General features: G+C 49.2%; 8 protein-coding genes across 8 annotated transcripts; 3 read left to right on the top strand and 5 right to left on the bottom strand.

Annotated features, from left to right (window-relative positions):
• Window positions 1-1,034: 1,034 nt before the first annotated feature.
• Window positions 1,035-1,745, bottom strand: PHATRDRAFT_16295 (predicted protein; the record flags this gene model as incomplete). The annotated part of the gene is made up of 1 exon (XM_002184654.1): window positions 1,035-1,745. A coding segment is annotated over one exon (711 nt), but the record flags the coding sequence as incomplete, so codon positions are not given.
• A 215-nt stretch (window positions 1,746-1,960) lies between these two features.
• On the bottom strand, window positions 1,961-4,788 carry PHATRDRAFT_49927 (predicted protein; the record flags this gene model as incomplete). The annotated part of the gene is made up of 1 exon (XM_002184653.1): window positions 1,961-4,788. The coding sequence occupies one exon, from the start codon at window positions 4,786-4,788 to the stop codon at window positions 2,158-2,160; it is 2,631 nt and encodes an 876-aa protein (XP_002184689.1). The 3' UTR covers window positions 1,961-2,157.
• Window positions 4,789-5,528: 740 nt separating this feature from the next.
• On the top strand, window positions 5,529-7,533 carry PHATRDRAFT_49926 (predicted protein). The gene has a single exon (XM_002184742.1). The coding sequence runs from the start codon at window positions 5,683-5,685 to the stop codon at window positions 7,180-7,182; it is 1,500 nt and encodes a 499-aa protein (XP_002184778.1). The 5' UTR covers window positions 5,529-5,682; the 3' UTR covers window positions 7,183-7,533.
• Window positions 7,534-7,701: 168 nt separating this feature from the next.
• Window positions 7,702-11,340, top strand: PHATRDRAFT_49924 (predicted protein; the record flags this gene model as incomplete). The annotated part of the gene is made up of 3 exons (XM_002184741.1): window positions 7,702-9,738; window positions 9,846-11,097; window positions 11,181-11,340. Exons 1-3 carry the CDS (start codon window positions 9,456-9,458, stop codon window positions 11,338-11,340), a joined length of 1,695 nt encoding a protein of 564 aa, XP_002184777.1. The 5' UTR covers window positions 7,702-9,455.
• A 624-nt stretch (window positions 11,341-11,964) lies between these two features.
• On the bottom strand, window positions 11,965-13,122 carry dsCYC8 (predicted protein; the record flags this gene model as incomplete). The annotated part of the gene is made up of 1 exon (XM_002184652.1): window positions 11,965-13,122. One exon carries the CDS (start codon window positions 13,120-13,122, stop codon window positions 11,965-11,967), a length of 1,158 nt encoding a protein of 385 aa, XP_002184688.1.
• Window positions 13,123-14,379: 1,257 nt separating this feature from the next.
• Window positions 14,380-14,979, bottom strand: PHATRDRAFT_16363 (predicted protein; the record flags this gene model as incomplete). Its single annotated transcript, XM_002184651.1, has 1 exon — window positions 14,380-14,979. A coding segment is annotated over one exon (600 nt), but the record flags the coding sequence as incomplete, so codon positions are not given.
• Window positions 14,980-17,597: 2,618 nt separating this feature from the next.
• On the bottom strand, window positions 17,598-19,530 carry PHATRDRAFT_49922 (predicted protein; the record flags this gene model as incomplete). The annotated part of the gene is made up of 4 exons (XM_002184650.1): window positions 18,800-19,530; window positions 18,482-18,695; window positions 18,149-18,382; window positions 17,598-18,032 (listed from the first exon to the last, which is right to left on the bottom strand). The coding sequence occupies exons 1-4, from the start codon at window positions 19,273-19,275 to the stop codon at window positions 17,598-17,600; spliced, it is 1,359 nt and encodes a 452-aa protein (XP_002184686.1). The 5' UTR covers window positions 19,276-19,530.
• Window positions 19,531-19,940: 410 nt separating this feature from the next.
• Window positions 19,941-21,732, top strand: PHATRDRAFT_49921 (predicted protein). The gene is made up of 2 exons (XM_002184740.1): window positions 19,941-20,681; window positions 21,174-21,732. Exons 1-2 carry the CDS (start codon window positions 20,028-20,030, stop codon window positions 21,306-21,308), a joined length of 789 nt encoding a protein of 262 aa, XP_002184776.1. The 5' UTR covers window positions 19,941-20,027; the 3' UTR covers window positions 21,309-21,732.
• The last annotated feature ends 43 nt before the right edge of the window (window positions 21,733-21,775 follow it).

Below are 21,775 nucleotides of genomic sequence, written 5' to 3'. Positions count from 1 at the left end.
ACACTGGACGTGTCTTTCCACGCGGCGGGGTACTTTGGTGGACTCGTCTTGGGCGGTTGATCCCAACAGTCCTCTTTGGCCAGGAGCGCTTGTTGACACGCAGCCAAGTACGGTTTGCTAATTTGCATATCCGCCAGCGCCGGATGACGATCGTGCAACACCTGAGTCGCCGCGTGAATGGCAAGGAGCCAACGCTGAGTGAACGTCAAACTCTGGGATGGGGTCGACGAGGGTACCAAATTCTCGCGGAGGATTTCATCCGGAACGTCCCGAGGCGCCGGGTCCTCTTCAAAGAAGGCGGGGTAGGAGCTGAACATGAGGAAACGAAAGGGTAGACGATTGTGCTTCTTTGAAATGGTCCAAGCAACGGATTCGCTAGAAACTATCCGTCCGACCGTTTTTTTCAAGTCAATTGACTGTTCGGAACGCAGCTCTGTCGCTTTCTCTCACGGATACACACTTGTTGAGGCTTACAGTCAATACTAGCAGTGGCAGTGGCAGTGGCAGCTCTTCGGATATGACACGAATGATCGACTGTACATACGGAACCATCTATTACCGCAAGGAGTGCGACGGATCTCTACCGGTTGGGTGTCGGTCGAAAAGTACTATCAAGGTAGGACCTATCTAGGGCAAGAAGCGCTGTCGCTCGTACTCGTCATGGTCGTGACTCGCTGCAGAGGGAGTCACACGCAGGTAGCTTTTCTACGACATCCCTCGATGACGGACAGAGAGAGATTACCATCAGTAAGATACCCATCGTTACACTCGACTTAATTGAACCACCTCTGCTTTTCTACTCTAGCTACTCGTAGAGAGAGTCAACAACGCGTATGTAGATACTTTTACTACCCGAACGATACGCTTGTGCACACCCCGATACACTGTTGGCACCATGGAGATTGGTAAAGCTTTCTAACTGGAAATAGTTACGTTCTGCCCCCTTTTTGCTTTTCGATAATCATCTTGTCCACGTATCCAGGGGCAAAGTAGCGAATTAGCGGCGATAGCTTCGCCAACGGCGACGACACGACCAGAATCTCGCGGCGCTTTTCTTCCATAGCCCGACGGATCTGCGCGGCACATTCTTCCGCCGACATGAGATCCGGAGCGTCGTTGATCTGGTCTCGATCGGTACCAGAAGCAACCTTACGAACGTCCGTGGCCACGTATCCAGGACAAGCCAGTAGGATGTGCACATCGGTATTGATCAGCTCTGTACGCAAACTGTCCAAAAAGCCGTGGATCGCGTGCTTGGATGCGGCGTACCCCGTCCGCGTGGGAACGCCCAGTTTCCCAGTCATACTACTGACGGCCACAATCATGCCGGAGGATTGCTGGATATAGGGTAACGCGTAGAACGTACATTGTAAAGTACCAAAGTAGTTAACGTTCATCATGGCACGGTACCGATCGAGACTCTTCTCGTCCGCGAAGCGGGTGGTCTGAGAAATGCCAGCGTTGTTGACGAGCGCATCAATGCGTCCAAATTTTTGAATCGTCATCTCTATTAGTCTTTGGCAGTCCTCTTCCTTGCTAACGTCAGTGAGCACCACCAAGGTCTCGCCTGGGAGTTCCGCTGCCAGAGCATCCAGCTCGGTCTGGCGTCGGGCGGCGAGCACTAGCTTGGCACCTTGGTCCGCCAAGTCTTGGGCGAGAGCTTTCCCAATTCCCGACGACGCCCCCGTGATAACGACGACTTTGTCTCCGCATTCCCATACGGGAGTTGATTGAAACCAGTTCATAATGTCCTTGGGTTGGTGGGACGATTTTCGTTAAGGACGACAGACCCGAAGCACTCTAGCGTAAAGATTGCACGAATCGAAAACGTCTTCGGATTTAATCTCACTGTGTTCACTAACAGTGGTGGTCTGCACATTGCATATTTTCTTCCAATAAGTCTGATCGAAATCTTAGGAGTGGGCCCGGTCACGAACCGACCAGTCGTATCGATGAAGGTAGGGTTAAAAATTGTCCTAACTCTGACCTTACTTTCGACTATTGAACCGACATTTGCAAAACTACACTACTTCTGTGAACCATGACTACCATCTCTTTCATATTTCCGATCTGTGAACAAGAATATCTGTCCAGCCTTTACTAGCATGAATGCCTTACAAGATTCAAACGAACCATGTGCTTTTCTAGCGGAAGGGACTAGGGAAGAAATTCTTTCGTGACCTCTTCCAAAGCGGACTTCACGCCATAATTCCGAACCGCCTCTTCAAAAATCGGACCCTCTGGAAACCACATGTACACCCAAGAATCTGACGAAGGGAATCGCTGATACAGTTCACGCCAACGATAGAAGAGACCAGTCATAAAGTAGTATTCAAGCCTCAAGTACTTGGAGTTGTTGCGCAGCTCCACTGCCCAATCCGCCCGCCACGGATAGTCCAAATTTGGCACATAAGCTTGCCGAGGCGCTGTTGCCCAAGAAAACTGCGTCGGAGCACGTTCTTCACGAGTCCAATAATCAGCTTCTTGTCCGGTAAGATCACAGGGCCGAACATCTGGATGGCTGCCGATCCAGTGTTCCATCGCGAATTCGTCAACGCCAAGATAAGCCTTGTTCATTTGCGGAAACAGCGAAGTCGTAAAACGTTTGCGAATCGATTCGACCATTGCATTGCTCGCTGTATCCGTCTGCCGCTTTTCAAATTCGCGAGGTGATATCAGATCATTCACGTAGCTACATTGCGCTGTCCACATGTGTCCGAGAAAGAAAAAGTAAGGGAGCGCGTAAAAGGACAAGCCACAAACATTGCAAGTTCCAGGTTCAAGCTTGCATTTGTCGCTGGTGGCAGCCTTGGTTGCGTGCCGCCAAAGCATTTCCGCATTGTTGTATGTAAAGTTTCCCTTGATGGGATCCACGGTATTTGAAATGTACGAGACTTTGGCGTGCGGGTACAGTTGGCAATAGGTCTGCATGCTAATGAACAGCTCTCCTTGATGGTTGGGAAGATATTCGTTCAAACGAATGCACTCGCTGTTGTATTCACTGCAAAGTTCGTGAGCATTGAAGTGGCCGTCTCCGAGATGATTGTAGTACACAACAGGTCTCTGACCCTCAAAATTGCTTTCAATGATCCCCAACTGCTTTCTTACTCGATTCACAGCCGCTATTTGTTGTTCTTTCGGAAGCCATATATTGTAAAAAATGACAGGTTTGGCGTTGGGATCCCTGGACGGCGGGATCCAAGGAAAGCCAGTGCCTCCGAGATCCGTATTGTCGGCGACTGTCCTTTTCAAAGAGGACGGCCTTTGTTTGGTTGCAAACGATGTCCATGCACTTCCTAGCGTACTCGATCCTTTGGATACCACGGAGTGGCCGTTGTTATGAGTCGTTTCTACGTTGCCAAGGGTAACCCTTTCGGCCGCATTCGTCCCGTAGATGGCTACGGCTTGTTTCCAAAATTCCCCGTCTTCGAACCAATCCCAAACCCAGGAAGATTGTGGTGGTACTTCGCTGGGATACCAAACACTCCATTTGGTCAGCAGTCCAGCCATGTGATTGAAGTACTCGCGCAATCGAATCGGTTTGTCGGAGTTGATTTTCGCGACCGCCTGTGCATCGTGATTCCACGGTGCCTGGTGGTGTCGAGGGGTAAGGGACACGACAAAATCGCGAAAGTCCTTGTGAACCTCCTTTTGTGCCCAGTTCCATACGTCTCCCGATACGGACACGTCACACGGTTTCAAAATGGGGTGTGAGCCGAGCCAGTGTCCGGCGGCGTGAGAATCCAATCCCCACTGCTCCAGTGTGACGCCATCACGGAACGAATTCGTCAGGATTTGGCGCCGGAATCGCAGCAAGACAACCTTTTGGATCAAGACGATACTGGCCTGGTGGAATGCACGGGGCGGCAGTAGTCGGCGCACGTACGAGCAGTGCGCGGACCACATGTTACCGGGATAGAACCACGTCCAGGACGTGAAAAATTGCAAACCGCAGGTATCGCACTGTGCCGAGCCACCATCGCGTAGCAATTGCAAGCATGAAAGGGCTGCCAACGTCAAGTGACGTTGGTACGTGTCGACGTGAAAGGCACTGATATCGAATGGTTGGTCGGGCGTGTTGAGCTGCGGTACTTGCACTTGATTATGCAAGTAGACAACAATCTGCTCGGGATGCTGTTGACAAAAATCGTAAAGATTCTGGAGTGTATCGAGGTGATCGACGGGTCGCTTGTCGTTGACGTCACGGTCTACCCGATCCACGTGCCAACACGAACCTTTGAAATTGAGCTGTCGACACTTACTTTGGACGTCGGCTTGCTGTAGCGTAGTCGGTAACCCAGTCGCAGTGGAGGTATAGGTACTGTAGTAGAGGCGCATGGGGATTTTGTATTGATTGGAGGCCTCCGCGACTTGTGCTAACTGATGGTGAAAGGCATCTTCCGCGTGGGTCGTATTCTTGGATCCGGGCTTGGTTTCTTCGTCGGACCAGTGATAAAATACGGCTACTTCGTTGCGGTTGTGTCTCCGGAATATTCGATACTTGCTTTCGAAGAATGGCAGAACGGTAAAGTAGACGAGGGTGATGGGGATCCAACAGAGCGCAATTGCGCGCCAAGATGTGACCGACCTGGTGCTCAAGGACGAAAGGCGGGATTGTTTGGATTCCTTGCTGTGGCTGGCAGCTCTCGCCAGCGAAGCCACCGTAGTGTCTTCCACGTCCTTGCTGTTCGCCCGTCTTGGAGAGGCAGTACCACCATCTTGAGCCGAATCTGATTGCGAACGATTCAGCGGTGCAAAGTCGTTCCGTCGGTGGGCCCGGTAGCGCATGGCGTCGATATCTTTCGTTACCAACGCGTGCGGGATGTGTTGTCAAGATCCGACGAGGGAGCGCAGTGTCGCACCTACTCGTCTTGACCAAGTAACTAGAGGACAGCCGCTTTTCTAGAAAGATAGTCTGGGCAAGGTCACTACAGGATCCAACACAACAAGATTACTTGGTACCTAGTAGACGATCTCCAAACGAACAAGTGTGGGATATTGGATTCGACGGTTGTTGGTTGCCTTTCGTGTTGGGTTTGTTACACGGGAAGTGAAACTTTACAGTCACGAGTCGAGAGTCTGAAATTCAACGTGGAAAGTCTATTCGTGCTATATATATTCCACAGGGGTGTGTCGTATCGATATCACGTAAGCAGCTGGTGCGTGAGCCGGTTTTGGGATTTTGCATGGAACACGGACTAGATATTTACTTTCACCCGTGACCGAAACCAGCCGAACGTGATCTCCCTCACAGCTCCGGGTATCTTATCACGAATCCGACCAATCGAGCTCGCGGTTAGGTGTCAGAATGGTGTCAGGTTTGTACGTTCACTGTCCATTTTGAACGTTTGCGCGATGATGGCTAGCCTGTGACAATTCCGTGTCATCCAACGCACCAACCAAAAGCAAGCGAGCGAGGCCATCTACACTAACGTACATTTTCGCACGGTAAAATTTCCGCGAGTCTTCGCTTCCGTTTCGGCTCCCTCTTTTTATCGTTGGTTTCGTTGATGGCATTTTCTGGATGTCACGACATCATCGAACGCAAGAGAACGTCCGGGAAAGCCCTTCACCAGAAGACATTACTCTTTTACAGCAACGAAACGACAAAACACTCCGTGACTACATTCGTTTGTAAGAAAAAACAACGATTGATAGGAACTGACTTTACTGTTTGGAGAGATGTTGCCGTCGGATCTCCATCGGCATCCACCGCTCCTCTGGTCACGTCGGCGATTAGCCCCACTCTACCTAGTCCTGGGGTACCTGATCGGCGAGTTATCCAAGCCCGTGACGGGATTTGCCGCTCCTCTGCCTCGATCGTCGTCCATACGGCCTTTCTTACACGCTCAAAGCAGTAGAACTACTACTACCTCCCAGGCTGCCTTTGCACCCTCGTCCTCATCGCCACAGAGCACTCCTAGTCAGCAGCATACGCAAAAGAGCCGCAGCAGTAGAAAGCCCTTGTTCTATCGCAATCGAGCTATCCATGAAGATCAGTATTCTTCCGACTCTACGGTGTCCCGCCCGGAAGCTGCCAACACTCTTTCCCGGACAACATCTAGATATAGCGGTATGAACCTACCCATGATTCGAAATCTGTGCTTGTCCCAAGCAGCCTTGCTAGCCTTCTCTACCGCCATTGCTTTGGTCTGTGGAGTGGACTTGATCGTTGACAGTGGAATCTCTCTGCCCCTTTGGACCGCTACGGATGGCACCGTTGCCTTGCTTCCCGAGAATCCCTGGCTTTGGGGGGTTGTCGCCGCCGTTCCCATGATTCTTTTGGGTCATAAAGTCGAATCTTCCGATGCACGCGCCGCCAGTTACGTCAATTTTTCTACACACAACATGGTGGTCACACTCTTTGGACGCCGTCGGCGACTGGATGTATCGAACAGCCTATTGGAGTGTCAGGGCACGTCAATTACTCACCCCACAACGAGTACCGCGGATGTGCTTTGTCAGAGTCTGGTTCTGACGCTACTCACCAGTATCACCGAAGAAGTCGTCTTTCGACTTTGGATTCCGTTGGCTTTGGTGTCCTTAACTCATTCCGTTCCACTGGCCTTGATTGGTCAAGCGTTCTTGTTTGGTCTATGCCATACACACCACCAATCCAAAGCTGGAGAAAATGTTCTCATCGGCAGCTTGCAAGCTCTCAACGGCCTTTGGTACGGTGCCCTGTACGTGCTGGCCGGTGGAAGTCTACTTCCCGGTATGGTCGCCCATATTCTGTACGATTGGCACGTGTTGGTGGAAACTTGGCACGTGGTCAATGAGCAGTTGGACTGGGCCGAAAAATCTCACCCACTAAGTCCTCAGGAAGCGTCCGAAATTCGTGCTTTGCAACAACAAGCCGGTTCCGCGCTGACGAACGAAACTCTTCTGTTTGGTCGGCGTTTCTTTTACGCCTTTGATCGATCTCAGCAAGAAACGTTGTCGCTGGCCGACACTCAACGGGCCATTACCTACGCGTTCACAGGCGGTGCGAACCCGCTACCGACACCGTCGACGTCGGAGGTGGAAAGCATCGTCCGGCAAATCTGGCTGCATCGGGAAATTCTCCGCTCGGAGGAGCGCGTGACACTACCAGAATTTCTACGTGTCCTCTTTACCTTGCGAGCGCACGCATTGGAACAAGTGAGGAAAGGGCAAGGACATGAGGGGACGGAGTTGGTTTAGTGTCTATGTAGCATTCAATTGCCATCTTCATTTCCTTGCGAGTGTCCCGCCATGCTGCACGGAACACATTTTTTACACATAGATGCTAATCCTTTTCCGAGAACCTAAATTCCTGCAACACTCATCACTACATTTGCGCTCAAGAAACATTGTTCGGTATATCCCAGCGGAAGCTTACATGTAGACAACTTCATCGGGTGTTACCGCAAGTGCCTATGCTCCTCAACCTGCACTTGTGTTGCATCCTGCAACACATTGACTGCATTGGGTGCCTCACAATCTTTGCTGAAGGCAGGGTAGTCCTTGTCTTCAATCCATGCCCGCATAAAAGTAAACGTCGCAGCGGCCTTGTAGGTCGGCACCATGTGCCCGGCACCCCGGATGGTGAGGAAATCAAAATCTCCGTCGTAGCGGGTCACGTAACCACCCATACGCCTACATCCATCCACCGTCCACGGTCGCCATTCTTGCGTTTCCGTGAAATGTAGATGAGTCGTCCAATTTTGGGCGGCAAAAGACGTAATGGCCGGATCGGTGTCGCCGTTGTACACCAGCACGCGAATTTTCCCATTGATGCTTCGGTAAAAGCCGCTCAAATCTGGTTCGGTGGGGGTGTAGTCGAAATCGCCGTCGGCATTGTCGACGGAAAAGAAAGTTGCGTTGGTCACGTGCAGGGCTTCCTTGACCACTGGCAAGCTAAGATAATGTTGCATGACAGCGTCGCCTCCGCAGGGGTAATCGTTCAGTGCTCCTCCGAGAAGACCACCGCTGTACGTGCATTCATCGTACAAGGAATATCCGTAGTAGCCACCTACTTGACGATCTACCTTGGCGAGGGCGGCTTGACATATATCGCTGTCCTTGAGAAAGCGATAATTCTCCTCATTGCTCGAAAAATCGTCCGCTGAGGACGCTGACTGAGGCGACAAAGGATGTTTGTGTGGACGGCAAGCGTGCATGACTTCCTGAAAGGTTGCCATGGGCATTTGACCGTGACCCGCGAGAAATAAAATATTCCAAATATCAATCGCATCGGGATTGGAAAGATCACCACAGATGGAAGTTTCGGTTCCGAGACATCCGTCACCGACGGCCAATCCTTTCAACGGAATGTGATTTTCCGGATCTTCCAAAATTCGCCGTGCGAGCGTGGGAATGTAGATGCCAGCATAGGATTCTCCGGTCAGATAGAGCTCGTTGGTACCGTAGCATGGGAATTTTTCGTGAAAGGCCAAGAGCGCCAGATGAGCGTTTTCCGCCGCGAGTTCGTCCGTCCAGGCCAATCCAGCGCAGGAATGCGAATCAACGTCTTCGTTGCAGTAGCTGAATCCTACCGGAGCGGGTTGATCGATAATCAAAACATGTCCCAGCCTTGTCCACGCGCACGGGTTGTAAATGGGTGTAGGAATTCCCGTGGCTTCGTACTCGGCAGTGTGGAGTGATTCGTCGCTGAAGAGCAACGGCCCTAGTTCCGTCAAGAGTCCGAAGAGAGAGCTCGCACCGGGACCACCATTGCTCCAGTAAATTAAAGGCTTGTTCTTATGGAAGTCTTCTTCAGCCTCGACGAGGACGTAATGTGTGTGGACCGTGCGGCCCTCGAGTTCATACTCGACAAAGCCGGAATACCACGGTGACGGCAAGGGCTGATTGAACCCCGGCAGACGCGAGACAAAATCGGGATTGGAGGAGCCCAAGCACGCCAACGCGAACGCCAATTTGGACACGAAGAAGGCTACAAATGTTGATGAACGAAATTGCATCATGCTCGGTTTGAATGACTGTGAGTTGGATCTTACGGAACTGCAGAAAGAGAATTCGATGCAAGCGGTCGATGGAGTTTGCGTTTTGCACACCACGACGAGGCAGTCACAGTCACAGTCAAATCGGATTTGACGGTTTCTTTAGAACCCGGATATAAGAGGGATCCGTCCGTGACGGATAGACAGACGGAAAAGATCGACTCGCTGTGTTTGACAGCGCAAGTGACTTGTCTTCTCGACCCAAAACGGGAAGCACGGTTTGAAATTCGAACAAATTCCGCGGATCTTTCCGAATTTCGGGTTGGAGCGAACAGCTTCTCGGAACGTCGCGCATCGCTCGAGGAGGTACCATTGGATGGTCCCCGGTGCCTTCGGGTTGACACTGACAACCGACGTCCGTGCTCTTGCGTTCCTTCCTTACAGTCAGCACAAGCTTCCCCATTTCCGTGAGCGTGAGGATTGCCCCACAGGCAAAAGACTAGCCATTCACTTTTCAGGGTTGGGAGCCGTATCATGCCGGATTCTAGCCAACGTGACGACGAGGCTTGTATGCGGGAGGCGATTGCCGAAGCGGCGGCGGCGACATCCGAAGGGAAAATGCCCTTTGGGGCCGTCTTGGCTATCGACAGTGTCATCGTCGCACGAGCTCACAATCAGTGTCCGGCGGCTGCCAAACGAGGGGGTGGAACGGGCGACGTCACCCGACACGCCGAAATGGAACTCGTTCGACTCTTCACCAGCAAACTCACCGCGGAAGAACGATCCAACGCCGTCCTCTACACCAGTACCGAGCCGTGTGAGTGCAATACAGACGTGTCAAATGTGTCAGATTAACGGCGTGACTAATGTTATATATTTACTTTCTTGTCTTGCTCACGTCGGGGTCTTTGGATATCATGTTAGGTGTCATGTGTGCGGGAGCGATTTACTGGAGCGGTGTTTCCAAGGTTGTATACGGATGTTCGGCGCGACAGTTAGAGGCCTTGAGCGGTCCGGGCGGCTTTGACATACCCGTCGACACGCTCTACGGAATGGCGTCGAAGGGAGCGCGACGAATGGAATGTCTTGGTCCCTTGCTGGCGGAAGAGTCCCTACAGGTTCATGTCGATTCCGGTGTCTGGAAGAATGCACCGGTCCCTACTACTGCGGAATTTCCCCCCGTCACCCAGGCGGATCTAGATATTGCGGTCGAGGCCGCCCTACTGAAAAGCGGCTTGGGGTCCGCCAAGGTCGTCGACGACGGTGTCGTGCCGGTCATTGATCTCTCCGTTGGCACGGACGAGCAAGTCGCCGAGAAACTGTGGCAAGCGGCCATGGAGGTTGGTTTCTTCTGCGTGGTTGGTCACGGAATCGACCAATCCATTATTGACGGAGCCTTTGGCGCCTCGGAAACTTTCTTTGCGCAGCCGCTCGAAGACAAGAAAGCACAATCACCTCTGGATATGAGTATCAACTCGGGTTTCGAGTACTTTGCCCAGGTCCGCCCGAGTACCGGCGTAGCGGACCAAAAGGAATCACTACAAATCACGGCCCGCCAAGGCTGTATGGACGATCGCTGGCCGTCGGACGAATTCCACAAGAGTGCCGATGCATTGCTCGAAGCATCGCACCAGTTGGCCAAGCGAATTTTGAACCTGTTGCAACCCCAAGCGATTCCCCATGTGGAACCGGAAACGCTGGCGAATTCGCACACGCTTTGGGAAGAAGACGGGCAGTGTACCTTACGATTCTTGCATTATCCCCCACTGGATAGTGACACCACGGCCAAGCTCATTGACGATGGCTATTGGCGGGCGGGACCGCACACCGATTGGGACAACGTAACGTTACTCTATCAACAAATGGGACAGAATGGTTTGGAATGCTGTGCCAATCCACGGACAGGCGACCCCGCTTCCATGTACTGGACAGCCGTGAATCCAGTGGAAGGAGGGATCGCCATCAACGTGGGTGATATGCTGGCACGTTGGAGCGACGGCAAGCTCTTCAGCAACCTGCACCGCGTACGTCTACCACCCGATGCGTCCAAATCGAGATATTCCATCGCATTTTTCGCCCAGTCCGACAAGAAGGCTCTGATTGAAAGCAAGGAGTCGGAACCGATTACGGCTGGCGACTACATACTTTCGCGAATTCGTAGCAACTTCGATAAGAAGTAGACTTCCCACCGTTAAGATCGCTTTCGTTTGTTGAATATATATTTTTATGATTTTCTCATACCAAGCTCCTTCCTTACAGTCGAACAACACCTATGTTGATCGCCATTGCTGCAAAGTATAGGAGTCTGATTGGTTTGGAAGCCCAGCGCCACAACTTCGAACTCAAAAAGGAATTGCCGTCCGAGGGGCTGTATTATAAATTGATGAGTCCGGAAAACATGTTTCGAAGCTTTGCATAGCATATAGGTATTTTTTTACAAAATTAATCGCTTCTTAAAGTGACCCTTATCGTCGGTTTCTTTGTAATGTCCTATGCGTAGCCAAAGGATAAAAGGAGTCTTGGATGTGGACTATATTACTTTCCGTTGGTCGTCTCCGATCTCTAAAGAAGATTCCTGGTATATCTCATTTTTTCTGAGAAGGACACTCCGAAAACTCTCCGTGTGCGCTTGACCTCCACCTAGATGTCGCACAGCATCTGTAAGCCCAGGTTTTCCTTTCGATCTCTAGTAGAGACGGACTATTTTCCAACTGTAAAGCAAATCCCTGTCTTGTCACTGCTTCCAATTGAAGACTACCAATAACTCGCTTCCGCGTCCAGGGAGGCATCGCAATTTCCTCACTGATCGATTACTCGATCTCGTAACAATCGTTGAGAATATGTAGCATCCATTTTTGTAGCGACTATATTTGAACGGGTTTAGCTAAAAATATTGCATATATTTGTTTTGTAATAGTCCAAATTGACGGTTCAACATGAAGCAGGGCAATGTGTTTCATAGGTAGATATGCAGAGTTTGGCTTCGAATCACAATAAACATGTATATTCGTTGCATCCATTGGACACAATGGGTTACAGGGAATCAGAGAGCAACGCTGACGGGGGATCCCTCGTACGCAGAAAGATCTTTCAAGGTCCGGGACTGCAAAGGACTTACTGCAAGGATGTTGGGGGCGGCCGCTGCATGTTTTTGGACACGATATACCTGATCGATATCCAATAAGCCGTTGTTTCGTGCAATCGAGATGGGATGACCCAAGTCTGTACAGGCATCAAACAGCATTTCTGGCCACAGAGACTGCTGGAGTTTAAGACGTAGATACTGGATACTCTCCCAGACGCCGTCGCATTCGCACAAAGCAAAGGCGGCGGTTGCAAAACAATCGCGAACATGGATAGATATGGCCTCCAACGTCAACAGGTCCATTGAAACCAAAATTGAAGCTAACGCCACTTGCGACGGAGGATATTGAGGTAGCTCGCTTCCCAGACATACGGCGAGCTCTGTCAAGTATCGAGAGAGTTCTTGAACTACATGGAGTACAAGGGCTGAGCTGTCGTGTGATTCGAGAACGTCGGAAGTTACGGGTGTCAGCGTTAGGATATAGGAGACAAATGTCATCGGCGTTGGAGTGCACACCTTCCAGCTTAAAGTCTTCAGAACTTCGTGTTCCATATCAGCTATATCTCGGGTGCAGAACAGTCCACGGGACAGGTCCACAAATGAGGTGAGTCGGAAACGTCGTCGTTTTGAGTAAGTGTTGTCTGTAACGGTTTCGGATTGAAGCTTGATCCCCAGGTAGAGGCAAGTCATAGCAGCCAGCTGGTAGGTGCGACCATCAATATATCGCTTGCAAGTCGGGCAAAGGCAGTAAAAGCGTGTTTTATTCTGACTCGATGAAGCAGGTGAGCCGGCAGCTAGATAGCGATCAAATAGATTCATACCGACTGAAACTACTTCCCGATCCATCCGAAAGTGATCAATCACCCGGTAACTCCATTGGCAGATCTTTCGCCGCCAGTCACCTAGAGGTTTCGCTTTCGCTTCTATTCCAACCATAAAGGCTTTCTGGCAAGGAATACTTGCAACTGCCCAGGATGATTCGTTCTGAAGCAGAGCAGACAGTTGTTCCCGGAGGAGGTCGGGATCTCGGCCTTGAGCGTAAGCTTTTCTGGAAGGCTCTTTTACTGCGGTTACAGAGTCGTCCAACGATACTGGCGAGAAATAAGAGGCCGCCATCGTTGCTTTGTCTCGAAGGCTGTCTAGCCAGTAAAGAAAAAATTTATTGACAGAAGTTCCACAAGTGGGAAGGCAAGATTGTTTGATCCACTTTTTCACCGAATGATGTACCTTGAAATCGATATCACGTGAGCCCGGCACTGCACGCTCCGTAAGCTCGTCTTCCGGTATTTACATTTAGATTCGCAGCGGGATGACGACATCACAACTCTAGTGTCTCCGTACCCCGATGGAAATTGCCACTCTGGACCGAAGCAATATCGCGATTTCGTAGATCAATTTGATTTCATTTAAAAAAACAGCTATGAAAGAATCAGAAAGCCTTCCTTGCTTGTTTGAATTATAAAACCCTAAAAACTCAGAGTCCGATACATAGCTCAAAAACACGACTCGCCACCTTAGTCCCAACCCCTCCACGATCCATCTCGATGGAAAGTAAAACGTACATGTAGTATTTATATATAATTTGTGGGATTTCGTAGTTTGCTGCGTTTAAACTTCGTGACATAAATAATTTTCTGAAGCCGCAAATTGTGTAAGAAAAACTCTCTCACAGGACACGCCGAAACATGCCTTTACCTAGAGAGAATGGGCAACATATACCTACCGTATGTTGTAGGGCGGTTCACTTCCGATCTGATGCCGAGAAGCTTGACTCCAAGGCACCTTGGGCTCGCCTACTCCATTGTTAGCAAGAAAAAGCCTTCGAGAATCATGCGTTAATACTTTACAGCTCTCGCAACGAAGGGACATCCATTTAAAGGATGTTTCCACCGAATCTCGCGCCGATTGTATGCAAGCCTGCAAACAACCCTGGGACATGACTTTTATCAAGTTATGTTTGGCTGGCCAGAGCAAACATTCATGGTACCAATCGGTCAGGCGTATATTGGCTACTGTTGCTAGGTCCTGTCCTCAGTTTCGTTATTGGTAAATAGTTTTTCTGTTGAAACAAGGGTAGTCCTTTCACGATCTTGGTGCTCTTGTGAAGCACGCTCTGTTGCCAAAACGAATGGTTGAACGAGTCGATGATGTCTACAAAGATAATACATTGGACAATTGATGCTGACAATATCTTGCTTTCATGCTATCTTTCTCTATTTAAATTCTTCCGAGTGAGATTATTCCCAAAAGAAGAACATATGTGGAATCCGCATACCAAGGATCTGGAGAATTAGTGAATTTCAGCGGCATCATTGCGTGCCATGTTGGGATCAAGCATTCGGTTATTGTAGGTACCGGTACCTTTGCCGATGTCTATTCTTCACAAATCCAAATGTTGAGCCCGTATTTGACACCGTCAAGTACTGGCTCGCCGGAATGCACAGTTCGAGAATCGGGCATACCGTCAGGTAGAACGTTGGAGAACATCACTGCCCGCCCAGGCTTCGGAGGAACTTTCAACTCGCAATACCGAAAACCAGTAGCCCCACCCTTCTCAACCTTATTCAGATAACAGAATAACGTAACTAGGCGTCTTTTGGAGAACAACGACTTGGGAGGTAACGCAACGGTGCCGTCCTGCTGCAGGTCGCCCATATCGTGGTGCTCCCCGAAAAACTGACCTGGCAAGTATCGGACAAGTTGTAGAGGTTCTACTATGCGTGATGACCAGCAACCCAGTATTGTCGCCGCCTTGGCTTCAATACTTGCAACTTTCGAATCTTGCTGTTTCCCGAATGATAGAAAGGTCGATGTCCGATGCTCTTTATCCACTATACTATTCCCGCCGCTTTCAATAGCATCGACATACGAACGTTGAAACTTCCCTGCGCATATTTTGCTACGAAGGTAGTCCAGCTCCGTCGGCGTTAAAAAGTCCTCAATAATATATATATTTGGCGAGGAATGAACTCGTGTTAGTGTCCAATTTCCGATTTTGATTGCTTCGTTTTGTGCTCTTTTCTCGCGAAAGAAGAGTTCTTCCAGTCGACGAACAAACAAAGAATTTTTTGAACCGAAAGCTATGCGCTTCAGTGAACGAGACACAGAAAAACGATGAGCAAAACTCCAAAAAGACACGCAAATTTTCTTAAAGAAAACAACAGAGACTTACGTGAATGTTTCGCTTAGAGCGCCGCCGAACCGGCAGCGGCTGAGACACATGAAGCGATCTTTTAACCGGCATTACTGGGGAGACTAGGCTAGCATCGCACTTCTTGTCAGTCGGAGGGGATTTTTTATCTGCGTTCGCAGACTTGTCCTCGGTCGATCTGTTTACATGGTGGCCCTCGACACAGTCCATCCGGTTGTTTAGTTTTTTCTCTAAAGGTAATGGGATGAGCAGTGAAAGTGTGATTTTACAAGTCGTTCCCCTGATTGCTTTCGAGTGAAAAACGAATTGATAGCAATGGATTTGGATGATAACATGGATCGTGCCTGGCTGCTGTGTCCCTTGTCGCTGTTTTCCGTCAGCTCACGGTTTACTGTCAGGGCGGGCACCTACAATTTCTTTTTGGTCAGAAACTGTCAAATTTCCATTACAGCTCTGACAACGCATAGACTACACGTTTACTTTAGAGTGTTTGATTTGCTAATATTTTTATCTCTTTGAGTCGTAATTGGGGCAACTCACAGTCAATGAAATCCTTCAAACCAATAACAAATAAGCCAGGAAATCTTGGGAGACTACCAATAATATCTTTTGTCCAAAGTCAGATAGACGATTGGGAAGAAATTGTTGACCAGCTTTCGACCAGCTTTCGTGTCGTGATTGATTTAGATTTGGGGCTTCGTGAAGAAATTCATGGAGGCGGGAAACATTAGGAAGAATAAAGGCATTGTCTACCTTGGGGTGCTTATATCCCGCATTGCGGGCTGGCAAGTTTGAGGGGAAAGGATTGGGTAAAAGTGCATTCACAACAGTAATATTTGGTTCATCATCAATAGCAGGAGGCATGTATGACAAAGTAGCACTGTATTGGCTACCTAACATTGAGCTTGGGCAACATACATGCGGATGTATTGCATCAGTTTGGATATGTTCCACTGACAGTGAACAAATCTGACTGCAAAGGTGTAGTTGATTGCGGCGAAAAAATTTGTGGTACCAACCTCCTTTCTCTTTTCCAGATGATATGCAATGGAAACCGTGTGCCCCCAATTCTCTTTCAAATGACGGAATGCTATAGCCTGGAAAGAATCTGATAGAATACGTAAATGAGAAAGCGAATTGAAAGAGAGTTGAATGTGATGCTGTACTTACTTCAGAAGACAAGTCGAGGAAAACAGTTTGTCTTGCCATACAAAGAAGCAAGTGCCACTATTGTCCCATGAGGCGACATCAGCACTACATTCCTGTAGCATCATATGCAGCACCAAGGGAAAGTTAAATGGTTTTATACACGGTTTTGGTTGTGTTACCTTTTGGGGTAAGTTCTCATGGGAGTATGGCATCTTGTAGAAGTCAGGAGTTGCTGCATACGGAGAGTCTGAGAGGACAGCTCTGTGTGCTGGGTCCCGCCGCTTCATCCGCTTGCATAAAGTAGGTTGTCCTCGAAGAAAAAGTGGATGAAAATATCCGCCTTTGTCATTTCCCCACGCAACGCGGGTGAAATCATACAAGTTGAGTTGCCTTTGGAAGGATGCAAACTTAATCTTGGGAAAGTATCTGTAAAGAAAGAAGTGACAGACAGTCTATGTTAGTTAACAAAGACTTGGAGAAGTCTCTTGACCAAAACACAATACAATAGAGCCAAAACTCACACTGGAAAATTTTGTCGAATGAAGTCATCCTGTTTGTGAATCCGAAAGCATCTACCATGTGGTTGCCAAGAAATGATGTTTTCGTACCCGTCTTCAGAGAGCTTTCGGATTAAATTGTGCAGCTTCTCAGGAAAAGCCTCTGCTGCGCCACGGCCCGGGCTAGACATGATGGCATGTGAGCCTAAGGGTGGATGTTCCCCGCTCGTTCCGGAGTGTGCCACACTTGTTGGTCGATAATTGGCATTATCAAGTTCCAGGCTTTCGAAGCCAGCAATTTGAGGTTGCTGTTCTCGGGATGGAAGTTTTTCCGATAGACCATAGTGCGTTAACGCTGACGGTTGGGGCTTCAGAGTGTTACGTAGTACAACCAATGTACGTACGAAAGACAGGAAAACGCAGTGTCGACAAAGTCTGGTAAACGAAGGTTGGGCGTTATTATGAACGACCTGCGATACACCTAAGCGAGCCTAGGGACTGTAAAACTCAACTCGCTTACGACGCTCCCCACGGGTTAGACAGCGGATACGAGGACCTATGCTAACGCAATACTTGGATCAATGACTTTCTAAAACAATGAGAGGAAGATTATTCTTCTACTAGTCCATCAGGTTAGGGAGGTCCAGTTCACTGGACTGCCGTTACCATGTTCCAGATAGTCTTACTCACATGTACGAGTCTTCTTCTTCTAAATATAAATCCCACACAGAATCTTGTAGCGAGTATTCATTCCTCCTTGATTACTCCCTCATAATTCGTGGGACTGGATCCTATCATTCATTCGTATAATCCTTTCCTGTATCCTCTTCCAAAGGATTCCCATAATCATCCCGCGAATACATCGTGTCGTACAATAAGGCCGACACAAATTCAACGGTACCATCGCCGTCATCAACATGATCACCACCCACGTTCCTGTTGGTATCTTTTACCTGTCGCACAGACATGTCGCGATGGTGTATACCGTAACACAGAGTGTGTGTCTCTAGGGTGCTTGGAAACGGATCGGCAGGAGCAAAGGACACGGGACGTGTCGAGACCGAGCTTATGGGACTTTTTGTGATCGAGTCAACCAGAGAACGAAGGTCCGTCGCATCCTCTAGCACAATTGGCATTGATGGCCAACCAAGAGCAATGCTCATGTCTTCTTCCTCACTCAGGAGGTTGTCATTGTCATATGCGGGGCCCTGAAAACAGTTCTGTATTGACTGTGACCGAGATTAGTGATATTGCGCGTGGCGTGGCTTAAAGAGGTTTTTATCCGGTTCTGGTTGGCAAAGAAGTTCGACATGTACGCTTCCGGACGTTATCTCAGATTCCGTACGTGTTCCGTCTCCTGCCGAAACTGGAACGGTCGAGGTTTTGTATCTTTGGCCGGTGTCACTGAAGTTTGAAGAATGTCTGACGTGTAAGCGATTTGTTGATTGGTTTTCGGAACCACCTGTGCCTTGCTTTCATTGACGGCTTCGATTGGACTTATCTTATTGACTCGGCAAAGGCAGACCCGTGGCCTAGTTATTGATTCTCCGAACGACATATCATCGACTCCAAATAGAGACTGTGGCAAACCGGTATTTGATTAGGATTTACTGTATCTACGCATGGGCGAAAGTCGCACGACGCCCACAGTCCGCGGAGACCGTCCCTCAGCACGCACCGCAGCAACAAAGGGTGCCGTTCCAGCAGGTCCAACATGTGCAGCAGCGTGTACACCGGGAAATGTTATCCAACACCGAGAACTGCCAATGGACACCATCTGCGTGCGGTTGGGGCCCCACCGTAGCATGGTATCCGACGTGTTCTTAAAGGGCCGTGGGATGGTAGCGGTCGACAACGCCTGTTCGCGGGCGGACTGGAAGACCACAAAGTCGCTCCGTTAAAGCACAGAAAGTCGCAGCAATACAAGCGTTGTTTCCACACGCTGCCCACACAGTGTATGTTGGAATGGAGATTGGGTGCGGCTGTTTGTGCATACAGCGGAACGCCGAAGGCGCCGTCGGGGGGTCCACAATCCGGAATGGATTGTTTCCGCAACGTGGTGGAAGTTGCGACACCAGTTACGGTTGTGGAGCATACTGTGTAGGACTGTGCATCAAAGCACTTGTCAGACTGGTACTGTCGGATGCGTCCTGGAGAAGTGCGCTGACAAGCAAAGAGAGCAGCAGGAATTGCGGAATCACAAGTAGCACTAGACCCCCAAACAATGCCAAATTGGACCATGCCCAAGATTTCCGACAAACTAAAGCACCAACTTGAGAAAGCAGGTTGTGGATAGGAACAATGACCAATGCAGTATATCACAGTCAACAAAATGAAGGTTGGTATGCAGAAACGACTCAAATGTGAGCTTGTTGTAACAAGGAAGACGTGAGGCTGGACAGCCCTGCTCCACATCCGAGACAAATTGACACCATTAACTCCTTCCTTATCCCAAGCACATGCTTTCATCATTGGGTATTCCAAAAGCTTCAATCATTTCCAAACTTTCCTTGGTGTGACAACAGCAACACTGCAGTGAGAATATGCACACTTGGAAAAGACATGATGGGTTTCGCTATAAATATCTTTTTGTGGCTGGTGACAAGAATCAAGTGAACAATAGATGCTGAGAAATGAATGCATGAATTTTGTTTCTTGATATAATTGAAGTGCCAGTAGTCATTAGATGCTACCAGTTAAGCTGTTAAATGTGTTGCTTGCAATCAACCTTGTCATGGTATTCATTCTGGTCCCAGCAAAGGTTGCAATCCAGTCCGTTACAGTGTCAATGTAGCTAACGGAATACTATCATAACATATTGGAAAATAGGGGTTCACAGCTCATGATCAGCACAAGGGGGGAGCGAAGCTCAAACCAACGGCTCCAGCAATCCAACACAAGAATGACTAATGACTTTTGAAAACAATTTTATTTAATAAAGGAGAATGTCATTCTCTTGATGGAGAATATCAATTTCTCGACCAATCAGAGCATCCGCGATAGAATATCTAATCTGATTGTGTTCAACTGCGTCGCAACACGAACTTTGTTCTGCAGACGTCGACGGCGTTCCACAGCGCAGTTGTCTGCCTGCTCGGAATTGACTGACTGTGATCTGTGAGTGACAGCAATTGGAAAGCATTGTTATTCATCATTTCCACTCATCATGTATCCTTCGACGTGCCTCTAGATCCGTTTCAGCAAGTCTTCTTTCATTCTCCAACATGTCGTCATCGTCAGCTGTAGATATTACGGTGACACTCGTTTCGACGGCATCGGGGCAATCCGAAAGCTTTCCATTGTCCCCCTCGACAACCATTGCCGAACTCTTGGACTGGGCAAAGGCTTTGTTCGGTGTCGACGGAAACGTTCGACTCTACAAAGACGGAAAGCTTCTATCAAATCCTTCGTCAAGTTTGAAAGCGGCCGGCATCGTCAATGGAGATTTAATTGCGGCGCAGAGTGCCATTGCCGCCCTTCCTTCTGCCCCACCACCGACGGCTTCTACGCCGGCGGGAAGCGGAGGTTTAGACTTTAGCAATCTGTTCGCGGCGCAAAGTGCTGGATCTACAAACGCAGCCTCGGCGTCACTGTTGTCGGAGGTTGCCCCTGCTCCCTCGTACTATCCCGGGATGAGCTTGAGCGATGCCGTGGCGCACAATCCGCATCCTCATACCTTTGTATCTCTGCTATTCTCGAAAGAGCATTTACGGAAGGAACTCAACTACCATAATCCGCGGCTCGCCGTCCGACTGGAATCCCAATCGCTGGAAGAGGCCGTCCGCATATGGCGGGAAGAAATGGTCAAGGGTGGCATTCAAAAGGCCGTCCAGAATAGTTCACATTATCATATCGAGCAAGATATGAAGCGCCGGTTGGTACAAAATCCCGGCGATATCGAAGCCAAACGGTATTTTGCCAAGCAGAGCAGCCAAGAATTTATTCAGGAACAGTATTACCAAATGATGAACGAATATCCCGAGGCTATGGGACGCGTACTAATGCTGTACGTGGAAGCCAACATTAACGGCCATTCCATTCAGGCCTTTTGCGACTCCGGCGCACAAGCAACCATTATGAGCAAGAAAACGGCAACACAATGCGGTGTGCTCGATTTGATCGACGAACGTTTTGCTGGTACGGCCGTCGGTGTCGGTACCGGGAAAATTCTCGGACGTATCCATATGGTGCAAATGCAAATAGGCGATTCCTATTTCCCGTGTTCGGTGACAGTGATGGATGATCCCGGGGAGGGGGCGGCGGAAATGCCCTTTTTATTGGGTTTGGATATGATGAAGCGGCATGCATGTTCGATTGATTTGGAGCGGGGTGTGCTCAAATTTCGGTTGGCCCCGGGACAATACATGGAGACGCCGTTCTTGCACGAAAAGGACCTGGCCGAGGCGCAGGGCGGTACGAAAGGATTTGACCCGCAAAAGTCCAACGAGGAATTCTTGCGAAGACAGAGAGAAGAAAGCGAAGATGATCCCTCGATGAAAGACTAATCATCTATACCAATGGCTATCTATGTTTACCGGACTTTGACTCTTTTCTTTGTTTCCGTTGGGAGTGTATGCCCCCAGAAAATGGAGTTGAGCCTTGCCCTCGCCTGTGGACATTGAATAGCAGAAGCTTCCAAAAGTGCTACCTTGCTAACCTTATGGACTACTTGCAATTCGAAAAGCCGTCATACATGGCAATGAACAAAACATGAACCTCTTTCGTATTCCGCCACTTGCCTCGTTTCATTGATTACACTGCACAAAGGAAATGGCTTAATAATAAGGGATACTTATATGCACGGAGAGCGGAGTGGGAAGCGTTCGATGCGGAAAAATTGACATGGTCGATTCAAATCTCCGTAAACTCGCTCGGCACCTACTAGAGAAACTAATTTGACTGCCCTAAGTTTGCGTGGATTTTCAAAACAATTTCTCGTTCAGCTCAAGATCTGCTTTTTCAAAACATAGTT

Source organism: Phaeodactylum tricornutum, chromosome 25, assembly GCF_000150955.2.
Source record: "Phaeodactylum tricornutum CCAP 1055/1 chromosome 25, whole genome shotgun sequence".
Lineage (NCBI taxonomy): Eukaryota > Bacillariophyta > Bacillariophyceae > Surirellales > Neidiaceae > Phaeodactylum > Phaeodactylum tricornutum.
Note: the sequence above shows the minus strand (reverse complement) of the source record. Positions and strands in the feature narration are given on the sequence as shown.